Here is an 18,137-nt window from a genome sequence, read left to right on the forward strand (position 1 = left end):
GGAATTTTCAACTTCCAAACTTTGTTGTTACTATTCACTGGGACCTCTGAATGTCTAAGTGCATGGTACATAGAGTCGACCATGAAGAACCCAGATGTTGTAAGGTTCCAGTGAAACGGATCATGTCCTTGTGTCGGGTTACTTGAACCCGATCGGGACAAAAGATTTTGCCATGACATAAGACACCGACCAATCAGATCCCACCTGAAGAAAATATCCGGGGGAATGAACCGAGCATCTGTGCAAGAGTATCATTCTTATTGTGCACAATCTGATACAAAGCTATCTATTATTGTCGAAGCCTGGCATTCCCTGGGAAAGTGTCCTCTCGGTATCGAATCTTCGAGCCGTCTTTTTATGTGAAGGATCCAAAGCAGGAAAGATGTTTATTTGCCGCCATTAGACTAGACCAAAAGTGTGAGTCACCAGCATTCCAATAGGCGTAAGACACAACCGCTTTCTCTGGATACTTATTATGCAGCAGGGTTTGCCAAACGTCATCCTCATTAAATAGTTTGAACATCATTTACAAACTAAGACATCATTATTGCCATATCGATCATGAATGCCAAGGCCACCTTGTCTTTCGGCCTACAAACCATGCTGCATTTAGCCAACCTGTACTTTTTTATTTTCACTATCTCCTTACCAATAGAATCTGGATATGAAATAATCCAGCCTTTGCAAGACCTTTTTGGGAGTTGGAAAAAAATAAAGCATATAGAGAGACATTTTGTTGAGGACAGAATAGAACAAGACCAACTGTCTCCCAATAGAGAGCAACTTGTTGGGGAACGTAGTAATTTCAAAATATTTCCTACGCACACGCAAGATCATGGTGATGGCATAGCAACGAGAGGGGAGAGTGTATGTCCACGTACCCTCGTAGACCGTAAGCGGAAGCGTTATAACAACGCGGTTGATGTAGTCGTACGTCTTCATGATCCGACCGATCCAAGTACCGAACGCATGGCACCTCCGAGTTCAGCACACGTTCAGCTCGATGACGATCCCCGGGCTCCGATCCAGCAAAGCGTCGGGGATGAGTTCCGTCAGCACGACGGCGTGGTGACGATGATGATGCTCCACCGGCGCAGGGCTTCGCCTAAGCTCCGCGACGATATGACCGAAGTGGAATATGGTGGAGGGGGGCACCGCACACGGCTAAGGAACGATCCGTAGATCAACTTGTCTGTCCATGGGGTGCCCCCTGCTCCCGTATAAAGGAGGGAGGGAGGAGGAGGCCGGCCCTAGGAGGGGCGCGCCATGGGGAGTCCTACTCCCACCGGGAGTAGGATTCCCCCTTTTCTAGTCCAACTAGGAGTCCTTCCATGTATTAGGAGTAGGAGACAAGGAAGGGGAAGAGAGAAGGGAAGGAAGGAAGGGGTGCGGCCCCTCCCCCTAGTCCAATTCGGACTAGGCCATGGGGGGGCGCGCAGCCTGCCCTAGGCAGCCCCTCTCTCTTTCCCGCAGGGCCCAATAAGGCCCAATACTTCTACCCGGCGAATTCCCGTAACTCTCCGGTACTCCGAAAAATACCCGAATCATTCGGAACCTTTCCGAACTCCGAATATAGTCGTCCAATATATCGATCTTTACGTCTCGACCATTTCGAGACTCCTTGTCATGTCCCCGATCTCATCCGGGACTCCGAACTCCTTCGATACATCAAAACTCATAAACTCATAATATAACTGCATCGAAACCTTAAGCGTGCGGACCCTACGGGTTCGAGAACTATGTAGACATGACCTAGAAATATTCTCGGTCAATAACCAATAGCGGGACCTGGATGCCCATATTGGCTCCTACATATTCTACGAAGATCTTTATCGGTCAAACCGCATAACAACATACGTTGTTCCCTTTGTCATCGGTATGTTACTTGCCCGAGATTCGATCGTCGGTATCCAATACCTAGTTCAATCTCGTTACTGGCAAGTCTCTTTACTCGTTTACGTAATGCATCATTCCGTAACTAACTCATTAGCTACATTGTTGCAAGGCTTATAGTGATGTGCATTACCGAGAGGGCCCAGAGATATCTCTCCGACAATCGGAGTGACAAAACCTAATCTCGAAATACGCCAACCCAACATGTACCTTTGGAGACACCTGTAGTACTCCTTTATAATCACCCAGTTACGTTGTGACGTTTGGTAGCACCCAAAGTGTTCCTCCGGTAAACGGGAGTTGCATAATCTCATAGTTATAGGAACATGTATAAGTCATGAAGAAAGCAATAGCAATATACTAAACGATCAAGTGCTAGGCTAACGGAATGGGTCATGTCAATCACATCATTCTCCTAATGATGTGATCCCATTAATCAAATAACAACACATGTCTATGGTTAGGAAACATAACCATCTTTGATTAATGAGCTAGTCAAGTAGAGGCATACTAGTGACTATATGTTTGTCTATGTATTCACACATGTATCATGTTTCCGGTTAATACAATTCTAGCATGAATAATAAATATTTATCATGAAATAAGGAAATAAATAATAACTTTATTATTGCCTCTAGGGCATATTTCCTTCAGTCTCCCACTTGCACTAGAGTCAATAATCTAGTTCACATCATCATGTGATTCAACACTAATATTCACATCTGTATGTGATTAACACCCATAGTTCACATCGTCATGTGACCAACACCCAAAGGGTTTACTAGAGTCAATAATCTAGTTCACATCGCTATGTGATTAACACCCAAAGAGTACTAAGGTATGATCATGTTTTGCTCGTGAGAGAAGCTTAGTCAACGGGTCTGTCACATTCAGAGCCGTATGTATTTTGCAAATATTCTATGTCTACAATGCTCTGTACGGTGCTACTCTAGCTAACTGCTCCCACTTTCAATATGTATCCAGATTGAGACCTAGAGTCATCTGGATCAGTGTAAAAGCTTGCACCGATGTAACTCTTTACGACGGGCTCTTTTATCACCTCCATAATCGAGAAATATTTCCTTAGTCCTCACTAAGGATGTTCTTGACCAATGTCCAGTGATCTACTCCTAGATCACTATTGTACTCCCTTGCCAAATTTCATTCTCTTTTCTATTTTCTGCCGTGTTCTTGACCAAGGTATACAATAGGTCTGGTACATAGCATAGCATACTTTATAGAACCTATGACTGAGGCATAGGGAATGACTTTCATTCTCTTTTCTATTTTCTGCCGTGGTCGGGATTTGAGTCTTACTCAATTTCACACGTTTTGCAACACAGGCAAGAACTTTTCTTTGACTGTTCCATTTTGAACTACTTCAAAATCTTGACAAGGTATGTACTTATTGAAAAACTTATCAAGCGTCTTGATCTATCTCTATAGATCTTGATGCTCAATATGTAAGCAGCTTCACCGAGGTCCTTCTTTGAAAAACTCCTTTCAAATACTCCTTTATGCTTTGCAGAATAATTCTACATTATTTCCGATCAACAATATGTCATTCACATATACTTATCAGAAATGTTGTAGTGCTCCCACTCACTTTCTTGTAAATACAGGCTTCTCCAAAAGTCTGTATAAAACCATATGCTTTGATCACACTATCAAAGCGTTTATTCCAACTCCGAGATGCTTGCACTAGTCCATAGATGGATCGCTGAAGCTTGCACATTTTGTTAGCTCCTTTAGGATTGACAAAACCTTATGGTTGCATCATATACAACTCTTCTTTAATAAATCCATTAAAGAATGTAGTTTTGACATCCATTTGCCAGATTTCATAAAATGTGGCAATTTCTAACATGATTCGGACAGACTTAAGCATCGCTACAGTTGAGAAAATCTCATTGTAGTCAACACCTTGAACTTGTCGAAAACCTTTTTGTGACAAGTCGAGCTTTGTAGATAGTAACACTACTATCAGTGTTCGTCTTCCTCTTGAAGATCCATTTATTTAACATGGCTTGCTGATCATCGAGCAAGTCAATCAAAGTCCATACTTTGTTCTCATACATGGATCCTATCTCAGATTTCATGGCCTCAAGCCATTTCGCGGAATCTGGGCTCATCATCGCTTCCTCATAGTTCGTAGGTTCATCATGGTCTAGTAACATGAATTCCAGAATATGATTACCGTACCACTCTGGTGCGGATCTTACTCTGGAAGACCTACGAGGTTTGGTAGCAACTTGATATGAAGTTTCATGATCATCGTCATTAACTTCCTCACTAATTGGTGTAGGAATCACTGGAACTTATTTCTGTGATGAACTACTTTCCAATAAGGGAGAAGGTACAATTACCTCATCAATTTCTACTTTCCTCCCACTCACTTCTTTCGAGAGAAACTTCTTCTCTAGAAAGGATCCATCTTAGCAACGAAAAACTTGCCTTCGGATCTGTGATAGAAGGTGTACCCAATAGTTACCTTTGGGTATTCTATGAAGACGCACTTCTCCGATTTGGGTTCGAGCTTATCAGGTGAAAACTTTTTCACATAAGCATCACAACTCCAAACTTTAAGAAACGACAGCTTAGGTTTACTGTTAAACCATAGTTCATACGGTGTCATCTCAACGGATTTAGATGGTGCCCTATTAAACGTGAATGCAGTTGTCTCTAATGCATAACCCCAAAATGATAGTGGTAAACCGATAAGAGACATCATAGATCGCACCATATCCAATAAAGTGCGGTTACGACTTTCGGACACACCATTATGTTGTGGTGTTCCATATGGCGTGAGTTGCGAAACTATTTCACATTATTTCAAATGAAGACCAAACTCGTAACTCAAATATTCATCTCCATGATCAGATCGCAGAAACTTTATTTTCTTGTTACGATGATTTTCCACTTCACTCTGAAATTCTTTGAACTTTTCAATTATTTCAGACTTATGTTTCATCAAGTAGATATACCCATATCTGCTCAAATCAGCTTGTGAAGGTCAGAAAATAACGATACTTGCCACGAGCATCAACACTCATTGGATCGCATACATCGGTATGTATTATTTCCAATAAGTCAGTAGCTTGTTCCATTGTTCCGGAGAACGGAGTTTTAGTCATCTTTCCCAAAAGGCACCGTTCGCAAGCATCAAATGATTCATAATCAAGTGATTCCAAAAGTCCATCAGCATGGAGTTTCTTCATGCGCTTTACACCAATATGACCTAAACGGCAGTGCCACAAATAAGTTGCACTATCATTATTAACTTTGCATCTTTTGGTTTCAATATTATGAATATGTGTATCACTATGATCGAGATCCAATGAACCATTTTCATTGGGTGTGTAACCATATAAGGTTTTATTCATGTAAACAGAACAACAATTTATTCTCTTACTTAAATGAATAACCGTATTGCAATAAACATGATCAAATCATATTTATGCTCAACACCAAATAACACGTATTTAGGTTCCACACTAATCCCGAAAGTATAGGGAGTGTGCGATGATGATCATATCAATCTTGGAACTACTTCCAACTCTCATCGTCACTTCACCCTTAACTAGTCTCTGTTCATTCTGCAACTCCCGTTTCGAGTTACTAATCTTAGCAACTGAACTAGTACCAAATACTGAGGGGTTGCTATGAACACTAGTAAAGTACACATCAATAACATGTATATCAAATATACCTTTTTTACTTTGCCATCCTTTCTTATCCACCAAATACTTGGGGTAGTTCCGCTTCCAGTGACCAATCCCTTTGCAGTAGAAGCACTTAGTCTCAGGCTAAGGACCAGACTTGGGTTTCTTCACTTGAGCAGCAACTTGCTTGCCGTTCTTCTTGAAGTTCCCCTTCTTCCTTTTGCCCTTTTCTTGAAACTAGTGGTCTTGTCTACCATCAACACTTGATGCTCTTTTCTTGATTTCTACCTTCGTCGATTTCAGCATCACGAAGAGCTTGGGAATTACTTTTGTCATCCCTTGCATATTATAGTTCATCACGAAGTTCTACTAACTTGGTGATGGTGACTAGAGAATTCTGTCAATCACTATCTTATCTGGAAGATTAACTCCCACTTGATTCAAGCGATTGAAGGACCCAGACAATCTGAGCACATGCTCACTAGTTGAGCGATTCTCCTCCATCTTTTAGCTATAGAACTTGCTGGAGACTTCATACCTCTCAACTCGGGTATCTGCTTGAAATATTAACTTCAATTCCTGGAATATCTCATATGGTCCATGACGTTCAAAACATCTTTGAAGTCCCGATTCTAAGCCGTTAAGCATGGTGCACTAAACTATCAAGTAGTCATCATATTGAGCTAGCCAAACGTTCATAACGTCTGCATCTGCTCCTGCAATAGATGTGTCACCTAGCGGTGCATCAAGGACATAATTCTTCTGTGCAGCAATGAGGATAAACCTCAGATCATGGATCCAATCCGCATCATTGCTACTAACATAATACAATTTTCTCTAGGAACACATATAAAAACATAGGGAAGCAAAAACATAGGGAAGCAACAACGCGAGCTATTGATCTACAACATAATTTGCAAAATACTACCAGGACTAAGTTCATGATTAAATTAAAGTTCAATTAATCATATTACTTAAGAACTCCCACTTAGATAGACATCCCTCTAATCTTCTAAGTGATTACGTGATCCATATCAACTAAACCATGTCTGATCGTCACGTGAGATGGAGTAGTTTCAACGGTGAACATCAATATGTTGATCATATCTACTATATGATTCACGCTCGACCTTTCGGTCTCCGTGTTCCGAGGCCATATCTGTTATATGCTAGGCTCGTCAAGTTTAACCTGAGTATTCCGCGTGTGCAACTGTTTTGCACCCGTTGTATTTGAACGTAGAGCCTATCACACCCGATCATCACGTGGTGTCTCAGCACAAAGAACTTTCGCAACGGTGCATACTCAGGGAGAACACTTCTTGATAATTTTAGTGAGAGATCATCTTAAAATGCTACCGTCAAACAAAGCAAGATAAGATGCATAAAGGATAAACATCACATGCAATCAATATAAGTGATATGATATGGCCATCATCATCTTGTGCTTGTGATCTCCATCTCCGAAGCACACATCGTCACCGGCGCGACACCTTGATCTCCATCGTAGCATCGTTGTCGTCTTGCTAACTATTGCTTCTACGACTATCGCTACTACTTAGTGATAAAGTAAAGCAATTACATGGCGTTTGCATTTCATACAATAAAGCGACAACCATATGGCTCCTGCCAGTTGCCGATAACTCGGTTACAAAACATGATCATCTCATACAATAAAATATAGCATCACGTCTTGACCATATCACATCACAACATGCCCTGCAAAAATAAGTTAGACGTCCTCTACTTTGTTGTTGCAAGTTTTACGTGGCTGCTACGGGCTGAGCAAGAACCGTTCTTACCTACGCATCAAAACCACAATGATAGTTTGTCAAGTTCGTACTGTTTTAACCTTCGCAAGGACCGGGCGTAGCCACACTCGGTTCAACTAAAGTGAGAGAGACAGACACCCGCCGGTCACCTTTAAGCAACGAGTGCTCGAAGCGGTGAAACCAGTCTCGCGTAAGCGTACGCGTAATGTCGGTCCGGGCCGCTTCATCTCACAATACCGCCGAACCAAAGTATGACATGCTGGTAAGCAGTATGACTTATATCGCCCACAACTCACTTGTGTTCTACTCGTGCATATGACATCAACGCATAAAACCAGGCTCGGATGCCACTGTTGGGGAACGTAGTAATTTCAAAAATTTCCTACGCACACGCAAGATCATGGTGATGGCATAGCAACGAGAGGGGAGAGTGTATGTCCACGTACCCTCGTAGACCGTAAGCGGAAGCGTTATAACAACGCGGTTGATGTAGTCGTACGTCTTCACGATCCGACCGATCCAAGTACCGAACGCACGGCACCTCCGAGTTCAGCACACGTTCACCTCGATGACGATCCCTGGGCTCAGATCCAGCAAAGCGTCGGGGATGAGTTCCGTCAGCACGACGGCGTGGTGATGATGATGATGCTCCACCGGCGCAGGGCTTCGCCTAAGCTCCGCGACGATATGACCGAAGTGGAATATGGTGGAGGGGGGCACCGCACACGGCTAAGGAACGATCCGTAGATCAACTTATCTGTCCATGGGGTGCCCCCTGCCCCCGTATATAAAGGAGGGAGGGAGGAGGAGGCCGTCCCTAGGAGGGGCGCGCCATGGGGAGTCCTACTCCCACCGGGAGTAGGATTCCCCCTTTTCTAGTCCAACTAGGAGTCCTTCCATGTATTAGGAGTAGGAGACAAGGAAGGGGAAGAGAGAAGGGAAGGAAGGAAGGGGTGCGGCCCCTCCCCCTAGTCCAATTCGGACTAGGCCATGGGGGGGCGCGCAGCCTGCCCTAGGCAGCCCCTCTCTCTTTCCCGCAGGGCCCAATAAGGCCCAATACTTCTCCCCGGCGAATTCCCGTAACTCTCCGGTACTTCGAAAAATACCCGAATCATTCGGAACCTTTCCGAACTCCGAATATAGTCGTCCAATATATCGATCTTTACGTCTCGACCATTTCGAGACTCCTTGTCATGTCCCCGATCTCATCCGGGACTCCGAACTCCTTCGGTACATCAAAACTCATAAACTCATAATATAACTGTCATCGAAACCTTAAGCGTGCGGACCCTACGGGTTCGAGAACTATGTAGACATGACCTAGAAATATTCTCGGTCAATAACCAATAGCGGGACCTGGATGCCTATATTGGCTCCTACATATTCTACGAAGATCTTTATCGGTCAAACCGCATAACAACATACGTTGTTCCCTTTGTCATCGGTATGTTACTTGCCCGAGATTCGATCATCGGTATCCAATACCTAGTTCAATCTCGTTACTGGCAAGTCTCTTTACTCGTTTACGTAATGCATCATTCCGTAACTAACTCATTAGCTACATTGCTTGCAAGGCTTATAGTGATGTGCATTACCGAGAGGGCCCAGAGATACCTCTCCGACAATCGGAGTGACAAAACCTAATCTCGAAATACGCCAACCCAACATGTACCTTTGGAGACACCTGTAGTACTCCTTTATAATCACCCAGTTACGTTGTGACGTTTGGTAGCACCCAAAGTGTTCCTCCGGTAAACGGGAGTTGCATAATCTCATAGTTATAGGAACATGTATAAGTCATGAAGAAAGCAATAGCAATATACTAAACGATCAAGTGCTAGGCTAACGGAATGGGTCATGTCAATCACATCATTCTCCTAATGATGTGATCCCATTAATCAAATAACAACACATGTCTATGGTTAGGAAACATAACCATCTTTGATTAATGAGCTAGTCAAGTAGAGGCATACTAGTGACTATATGTTTGTCTATGTATTCACACATGTATCATGTTTCCGGTTAATACAATTCTAGCATGAATAATAAACATTTATCATGAAATAAGGAAATAAATAATAACTTTATTATTGCCTCTAGGCATATTTCCTTCACAACTTACCTTTCCACTTGGCTCTACCTAAGCATTCCTCCACATGGCTGCACTCCGCATTAGTGAGATGTCGATAATGAATTAGAATTCCCAAATATTTAATCAGGAATTGGCCTTGCGCACAAGCAAACTAGCAAGCGTAATCAGCCTTCGCCACACTGGCCTCTCCAAAGAAAAACAATTCACTTTTATAGAAGTTAATTTAAGACCCGACATTTGCTCACACACTAAAAGAAAGAGTTTCAACTTTTGAGCCTTAATCAAGTAATGTTCCATAAATTAAATTGTATCAAAGGCATATTGAAGAACAGGGAGGCCACCATCCACAAGGTGTGGCATTATGTCATGCAATCTGTACATCCTGCTTGGAGCGATCAATCAGAATAGCTAACATCTCAGCAACAATTTTAAATAACATTGGAGACATGGGGTCACCCTGACGTAGTCCTTTTTTGTCTGAAATTAATGGCCTACATTAACATTGACTTTGATAGCCACACTACCTCAAGTGACGAAATTTTGGATCCACTAGCGCTATTTATCGAGAATCCTTTAATTCCCAGGGCTTGTTGAAAGAATGACCATTTGAGCTTCTCATAGGCCTTCTCAAAGTCAATCTTGAAAAGTACTCCACTCATATTTCTCCCGATCCATATCACGAATGATCTCATGTAGGATTACTACTTTGTTGAGTATCTTTATTTGCATGAAAACCGTTTGATATGGTCGGACAACATGGTCTACAACCGTTTTGAGCCTATTATTGGCTACGTTGGTGAAAATCTTGAAGCTAACATTAAGGAAACATATGGGTCTATATTGCGTGATCTGCTCAGCCTCCTTAAATTTTGGCAATGAAAGTATCTCGCCAAAATTAAGCCTGAATAGGTCAAATTGGTCAGCATAAAGATCATTGAACAACTCCAATAGGTCGGACTTGTTGAAATCCAAAAAATTTTGATTGAATTCTACCGTAAGACATCAGAGCCTAGAGCTTTGTTATGTTCCATTTGGAACACCACAACTCACACCTCCTCTTCAGAGAAAGGTGCCATGAGGATATCATTCCCTTCTGTCATTACTTCTGAAATATCATCAGTTTGGGCCTCGTCAAGGGTTAAATGCCCCTCAACGGGCGCCCCAAATAGAGCTTTTTAGTAGTTGCAAATATAACTTTTGAGCTCTGCCTGACATTCGATCCGTCCGTCTTCTTGTGGGAGACTAAAAATATAGTTCTTCCTGACTATTGCTGACCAATAAATTATCGTGTATTACTATCTCCCTTCAAGATGAAATAGGCTATGGATCTTTGGTAATATTTAGTTTCCTCTCCTCACAGCAAACATGCAATCTTTTCATTGGATTCATTTTTAAATTCAAACTCTTGTTGAGACAAGATGCGAGTATCTGCAATTTTGTGGAGGTCATAAATAAAGGTGGAGAATCGTTACATGCATTTTTTACATCCCATTAGTGTGTTTCGCCCATCCAGAAAGGTATTGTGTTGTGTCCCTTATCTTAAAGTTCCATCTCTGAATAGGTGTACGACCAATGGCGGGCCTCTCCCATACATTCTTGATTATGTCTACGAAGCATTCGTGTGCAACCATCCCAATTCAAGCTTGAAAGGCCGGCGAGCATATGGGCTCGTAACGTTAGAATCAATAATGATTAGTGCATGATCCGATAGTGCCTCGATACGCTCTTGGGCGTGTACTAGAGGAAATTTTAGCTCTCCTTCGGTATCCATGAAAACCCTATCGAGCTTCTCATATGTTGGCACATAGCAGGTACATATGAATTTGATAACTCATTTATTTTCTTTTACAACCTGTTTGGCACAGAGCGGGTACATATGAAGCTTGAAATTCATTTTGAATTCCTGTAGCAAATCCATTTTGAATTGGATCTCAGACTCCATATAACTTGTACTATGCCAGAAAACAATTCCACTGCAAAAAGGAGGACAAACAAGATTTTTGAATTCAGGATTCAAATTCAACCAAACAAGATTAAATATGAAACTTCATTCCATAGAATTTTTATGGAATTTCAGTTCTTTTTACAATTCCATGTGGTAGACAAACAAGATTTTTGCATCCATGATTCAAATTCAACCAAATTAAATCTTATCAAAATTTGATTTCGTTTAATTTCTATCAAAGTTAAGGAAATAATGTTAGAGTTTCTCAAGAGGAAATCCTATATCGCGTGACTCTAAAAAACAATATAATATTTTGCAATAAAACAGTGATATTATATTTGGAATAGTATATATTTTAAATTATACGTAGATGCAGCCCGTGCAGCTGGTAGGGTTTCATGGAATTACCGTACTTACAGGAGAAAGTACTCTTGTGAGCACAAGCTCACACACACCATTTAAGATCTGGAAAAAAATGAACTGAATTTTGTGACAACTATTCTACATGTGTGCAAATTTTCATGGCAGACTGACATTCATGGAGGTCTGAAAAATAAATCCATGACCCAAAATGCTTCCAACAAAAGTCCTTTTTGAGGACTGATTTTTTCTAAACCTCCAGAAATGTAATTTTATCATGAAATTTTGCACGCACGTGAAACACATATCTATGTTTGTTCCAAAAAAAAGAAATTTTGAATAGTTTTAGTAGTTGTTTTGATTTTACTTTAGTAAAGGGCGCATGTGATCCGGTGCTCACAAACTATGTCCACTAACATGCCCATTCGCTCCATGAACGTACCTGCCCCATTCTGTGATTTTTGCCTAATATCATTTAAATTTTGGAACAATGTATTTATATATTGGTTTGTACATCTGGTACATTACGTTAAATTGGTTAGGAATAGGGACCTTCCAATATTATATGCACAATTCATTCTTTTTTGTATTTCAATGGCTTGGATTCATTTATACTACTAAAACAGTTGAGCAATATCGGTGTTTTTGGAGAACACCCGCCGTGGCCAAAAAAATTTATCGTTTGAGGCATTTTGGACCAAAAACTATTCCAAAACATGCCATGTATCTATATGGTGCATAAAAAAGTTGCAAATGCACACAATTTTTCCTATAAGTGTTGAATATTTGCAACACCACCAACGGCTTCCCTAAAACCAAAAGAGCTGCGGCTGGAGCCCAACCGCCCGTAGTGAAGTTTCACCTTTACGGACCTTCGGCCCCACCTCGGAGTTGTACGATTCTCACCACTACATGTTGTTGGTGCCATTCCGTTGGTAAACCCCATACCCCCCTGCGCATATTCCTCCTAGTTTAGATGTCTGTCGAATCATCCCACAGTCGAAGCTCAAAACGTAGAGCTGATTTCGGTCGATTTTGGCCATTCATCTACCCCATCCCTCGAAGAAAATGGTCGTCGCTGCACCACCATTGACGGCCAAGGTGGATTAGCTATCGAGAGACCTCCAATCGACCAGCGCTCCCAACACCGAGCCATGGCTCCATCCAGGTCTCTTTTGGTGCTCGGTCGACGTGGCACTACCAAAGATGGTCACACCCCGTGATCCCCACTGTCCTCTGCGTCGTGACCTTGGTTGGCCACAATTGAGTTAGGCATCGCATAACCATTAGATTTTCCTCCCTGCCCCACTTGTTGGATCTCATGTTTCAATTGCTTTCAAAATTTTAGGGCACTGGTTTTATGGCATCTGTTACAACTAAAACTTTTCTGGTGACCAAAAAGCTTCTCTCCTTAGCTAAAATCATTTTAGGGAACTAATTTTTGGGGCATCTGTTGGAGATGCCCTTAGAAGCAAATAGGCTAAGTTGGAAAACAAATACACCGTTCATAGGGCACAAGCAGAGTAGAAAGTTAAGTTGACCCAGCCTGCTCAGAGTCTCCGATGAAGTCTCATAGCAGTCCACATCCGCCACTGGCCAACATAGAGAGTAGGGTAAAAACAACATTGGAGGTTAAAATGGGCCTTGAACTGCCAAACCATTAGAAAATGAGAAAGGAAGACAGAAAAACTATGACCGGAGACCAAATCTTGTGTATATTTTCTAAGTCTGGCCTTCCCTGCAATCGGCTCGTAGATTCCACCACATAGCCAAGACTATAGGGGCATATCATTGTGGTGGGAGTACAACCAATGGGCGGATGAAGTGGCTACTAGCACATCTTGTAGCATAGATTACTGCTGAATTCAAATATACAGATGGACGTGCATCCTCATCTCACTAAGCCACACCACAACACAACAGCGTAAACAATAAAAGGTGCAGTTCCAAAAATAAAAATAAAAATAACAGATGCACCTTAGTTGTGCCCTCCAAAACTAACATGGTAAACCCATCCAATGGGAGTCATGGCTCAACCTTGCTCATAGACAGCCTAAGCAGCAACATTGTACCCCACAAAAATCAGTTGGTTGTGACATCCATGATGCTTCCTCTGAAGTTCTACAAGGCTATGTGCCAAAAATGCCGGTGCACTCGGGTAGAGGAGGTGGTGATAGAAGCAGCCAGATGAGTGAAATTTTAATTGGGTTTTGTAATACCCCTTGTTTCCGCGCCATAATGGGAGGTGGACAAGGTTAGTGTTGGAATGCACCAACAACCCACCAAAGTCCGTGATGGGGGTGAGATGGGTTGTACTCCAACCACATGATTATAGGTGTGGCTTGTGCTGCAGCCGTGACTTCCATGTCTCTTTGGTGCCTTATTTTTGTGGATAAGGCATGGAGGTTGCATGGGGTGGTGGGTAGCTGTGATTGATCGTTGCGGTGTAGCATTATGGAGCTTCTGCATGGTGGCATTGCCATTGTTATTGGCTAGCAGTACGGATGGACGTGGCATCTTCCACAGAGTTTGTGGCAGTAGATTGCGACAATGTCGGTGTAATGCAACTCTGTGAATAGCCTCATCATCTCCAATGTGGGATTTTTGTTGTACAGTTTTCTCTCACCAAATTGATTTGCGACCGACATCACATTGTGTCGACAGATGTTAACTCCACGGACGACTCTTGGCAGCTAGGCCACTTGCCTGGTGTGTGCACGGTTTTTAGTTCACGTGGTTGTGTCCATGTTGAAACCGTGCACGCTTGAATCATCTTTGTTGGGGCAGCATCGCCATGTATCGATGTTGCTCTTTTTGTTTCTTTCTTTTTTACTCCTTCTAGTCATGTTTTTGGTGTTGTATGTCGTTGCTCTCATGATACTTTGTGTGTCTGAGTTTGTGTTGGTTGTGTGTGCATCACGTCAATGTAGTGGCCGGATGAGTGCTCATTGTTTTTATGTCTCATTTATGTTATACTATATATGAGTCAATATAAAAGGATCCATTATCGAAGAAGATAATGTAGTATCCCTTAGCCCATTTTTTCAAATTGATGTAAATGTTACAAGAAATTCATAGATTGTTCTTTTTGTTGTATGCATCTTAACATCATATTTTTGCACTAATAAATATTGTCTATGAGCAGGTGGGATGATCTAAAGAATGCAGTTGGCTTTGACAATGATGTCATGGAGTCTCTTGAAAGTCTGGTGCTCCGTGAGGATCATCCGAAGACGATGTTCATCTCCATATTTGGAGAAAGTGGTGTTGGAAAGAGCACACTGGGAAGGGCTCTTTATGAAAAAATTGGAAATAATAAGGAGCTGGGAACTTACAATTTTTTTCCGCCGTGGAACCTGATGACCCAGAAAATGTTCTCCAAACAATGTACACAGTAGTACCAAGTGAAACAGCTGATTGTGGTCGGCCAGTGGAAGCCACTAATATGGCTGGAGAAATATGTCGCTTCCTGGCCGATAAGAAGTACCTGATTGTTCTTTCTGGCATATCCTCAAGAACAATGCTCAACTGTCTAAGAATGTGTCTGCCAGATAATGAGAAAGGTAGCAGTGTGGTGCTGTTATTGGACAGTGAGTGCGAAGAAGTAGCATGGCATGCTAATAGCATAAATGAAGATGGCGTCAATAGAATTCACATGGTTACCCGTATGGATGAGGAAAAAACTGGACAGTTGTTCCATTCGAGGGCTTTCAGGAAAGACTTATCAGACAAAAAGGAAAACATGACCAAATATGAAAAAATGGTGCATGATATAACAGGGGGGCATCCTCTGTCCATAGTGCTTCTGGCTGGACTTCTCCGATTCAAGGAGAAGCCGCTCCAGTGGCAAGTAGTCCTCCAAGAGCTTTTGCCTGGATCGGGAATGGAAGAAGCCAAGAACGGTGAGAAGGGCATCAACTGGCAGATGAGTGCTGCAGGACAATCTAACGTGGCCACCAGCACATCTATGGAGAGGATCTTCTGGGTAAGTTTTGAAGACCTCCCAAGTGACCTCAAATCGTGCTTCCTCTACTTGGCCATTCTCACAAAAAGTACAGTGATGGATGTGGAAGTGATTGTTCGGATGTGGATTGGCGAGGGCTTCATCAAGGCGCAAAAGGGAAATACTATGGAGGAGTTGTGTCACAAGTACCTTAAGGAACTGGCCCTGAGATGCCTTGTTAGCATAGAATTGATGAATAACGAGAATGACATTAGGTGCGTCAAGGTCCACAAGAGCCTACTTGGTTTCCTGCAGTTGGAGGCTCGTGAAGCTGGCTTTATTGAGATTCATGACGTACATGATGCATTTGTTGCACCGTCGGTGCGCCGCCTCTGTTTTGATATCTACGGAGGCAGATACACCACATTCATCAGCAAGTTCACTAAGCTACGCTCCTTCGTATGCATGGATAAAGTGGAAAATGAGGAGACCAGGGACAGCACCGGCGCAAACAAAGATTGGTATGACCTCAACTTCCTGCTTGGCTCCAAGTTCCTTCGCGTAATCACCGTACTTGGGCCAAGGACTAAGGAATTGCCTCAAGAGATTGGTAACCTGTTGCAATTGCGGTACCTTTGTGTTGGTACAAAGGACCTGACGGAGCTCCCATCCAGCATTAAGAGACTGCTCAACCTGCAGACATTGGACATAAGGGGCACTCAAGTCGACAAGATTGACCAAGGCTTCTGGAAGATAAGGACACTCCGGCATGTGCTTGCAGAAAGCCTGACCCTTCCAGAAACCCTTGAGGAAGAACTCGGGGAGCTGCAAACGCTGGTTGGTGTAAAGCCCGCTCAAGGACAGAAATGGAATAAGCTTGATTGTCCCCTGCACAAGATGACCAAACTCCGGACACTTTGGTTGGCTGAAATCCAAGGAGATAACCATGGGGATGCACTGGAGAACTCTCTCCCAATGATGCATCTCCTTGTCCGCTTGCTGCTGGAAGGCGATGTGGTTCCTGCAGGATGCGTTTTCACTGCACCGGGCCTTCACTATCTTGAAGAGATAACGCTGGATGGAATCCTGTCGTTTCCAGATGGACCGCTGAATAATGTTTACAAGCTCCGACCGAATTTCCGTATGTTCAACAGGGAAGGTGTTGATAAGATGCCCCCAGAGATGAGAGTGCAACTGGGCCTGGGACCGAGATAACAAGAAGCGTAAGCAACAACAATGCAACATGGCTATGGCGGGATTCATTGTCTTGTTTTTTGTATCTCCAAATGTCCTTTATTTCTGGTTTTGCTGTGTTGCAATGACTTGCTTTTTCAAACTTTGTTCAGCCCTGTTTTGTTGTCCTTGTTGTAATCGTCAACCGCTGTCATGTCAAATAAAAAAACATGGGGTATGTATGTTTGCATGCTATCGGTATCTGGCTAGTTCAAGTGGTCACCATTTCCACTGTTTGCCGTTGAGCGTGGTAGGACTTATCTAAAATTGAACTCAAATCCATACCGGAATCCACACCCACTTTGACTTTGATCAACCATCAAATTGACCACACTGTAAATACGACTGTGCGTGAACGAAAATTTCGATCATAGGGAACCAAAAGTTTTTTTTCGCTAGTAATCAACTAGACAATCATATTAAACCAAAAAGTAATCAACTAGATGGGCACACTTTACTAATCATATTAAAGCAACAACCAACAACATCCAGGTACAGACGCACACCACCACAACACAAGCACACACCCAAGGCGGGATACATAGGCGCTGAGCGCAGCAACACGACCCCTAGCACTACTCAAGCACCCGGGACTCCACCAGTGAACACGCCACCACGAAGAGATGCAGCCGCATACGACGGACCGTGGGCTCCAAGACGGTGCCTTCAGGAAGGGTACGACACGGAAGCGTCGCCACCGCCTGATCCGATGATCAAGGTTTCCCCCGGAGCCACACGACAGACAATGAGAGCCGCCACGACGCCTTCAAGAAGGGAACGAGCTACGCCGCCGCCGGTCTGTCCGAAGAAAGAGCAGGTTTTCACCCCGGCCAATACTCACTGCCATCGAACGCCGCACCCCGACAACCACGCCGCCCACACGGCCATGACCACCGGGCAGCACCAAGCGACGGGCTCTGCCCGTGAGCACCGCGCAACCACCACCAGGGCCGCCGCCCCGGAATCCAAGACCTAGGAACCACCACAACCGACACCCGCCGCTACCCCAACGGAAGAGACGATCGGATCCCGAGGCACACAAGTCCATCGATTCGTCCTACAGCTCCGGGGGCGAGACTAGCTTGGTCCTGCTGCCGGGCACGAGACGAGCTCGGTCCTGCTGCCGAGCGCGAGACGGGCTCGGTCCTGCTGCCGGGCGCGAGACGAGGAGGTCCTGCTGCCGGGCACGAGACGAGCACAGTCCTGCTGCCCGAGCACGGGACTAGCGATGGGTCGCAGC

At 43.4% G+C, this 18,137-nt stretch overlaps 1 protein-coding gene across 1 annotated transcript in view; it reads left to right on the plus strand.

The window, feature by feature from the left end:
• LOC119278850 (disease resistance protein PIK6-NP-like) overlaps nt 1–15,138 on the plus strand; it is a 28,973-nt gene extending 13,835 nt beyond the window's left edge. Inside the window, exon 3 of the mRNA XM_037560187.1 lies at nt 14,867–15,138. Within this exon, the coding sequence (XP_037416084.1) occupies nt 14,867–15,119 (253 nt within the window). The 3' untranslated portion in view covers nt 15,120–15,138. The remainder of the gene's footprint in view (nt 1–14,866) is intronic.
• Nucleotides 15,139–18,137: the final 2,999 nt, after the last annotated feature.

Source organism: Triticum dicoccoides, chromosome 3B, assembly GCF_002162155.2.
Source record: "Triticum dicoccoides isolate Atlit2015 ecotype Zavitan chromosome 3B, WEW_v2.0, whole genome shotgun sequence".
NCBI classification, from domain to species: domain Eukaryota; kingdom Viridiplantae; phylum Streptophyta; class Magnoliopsida; order Poales; family Poaceae; genus Triticum; species Triticum dicoccoides.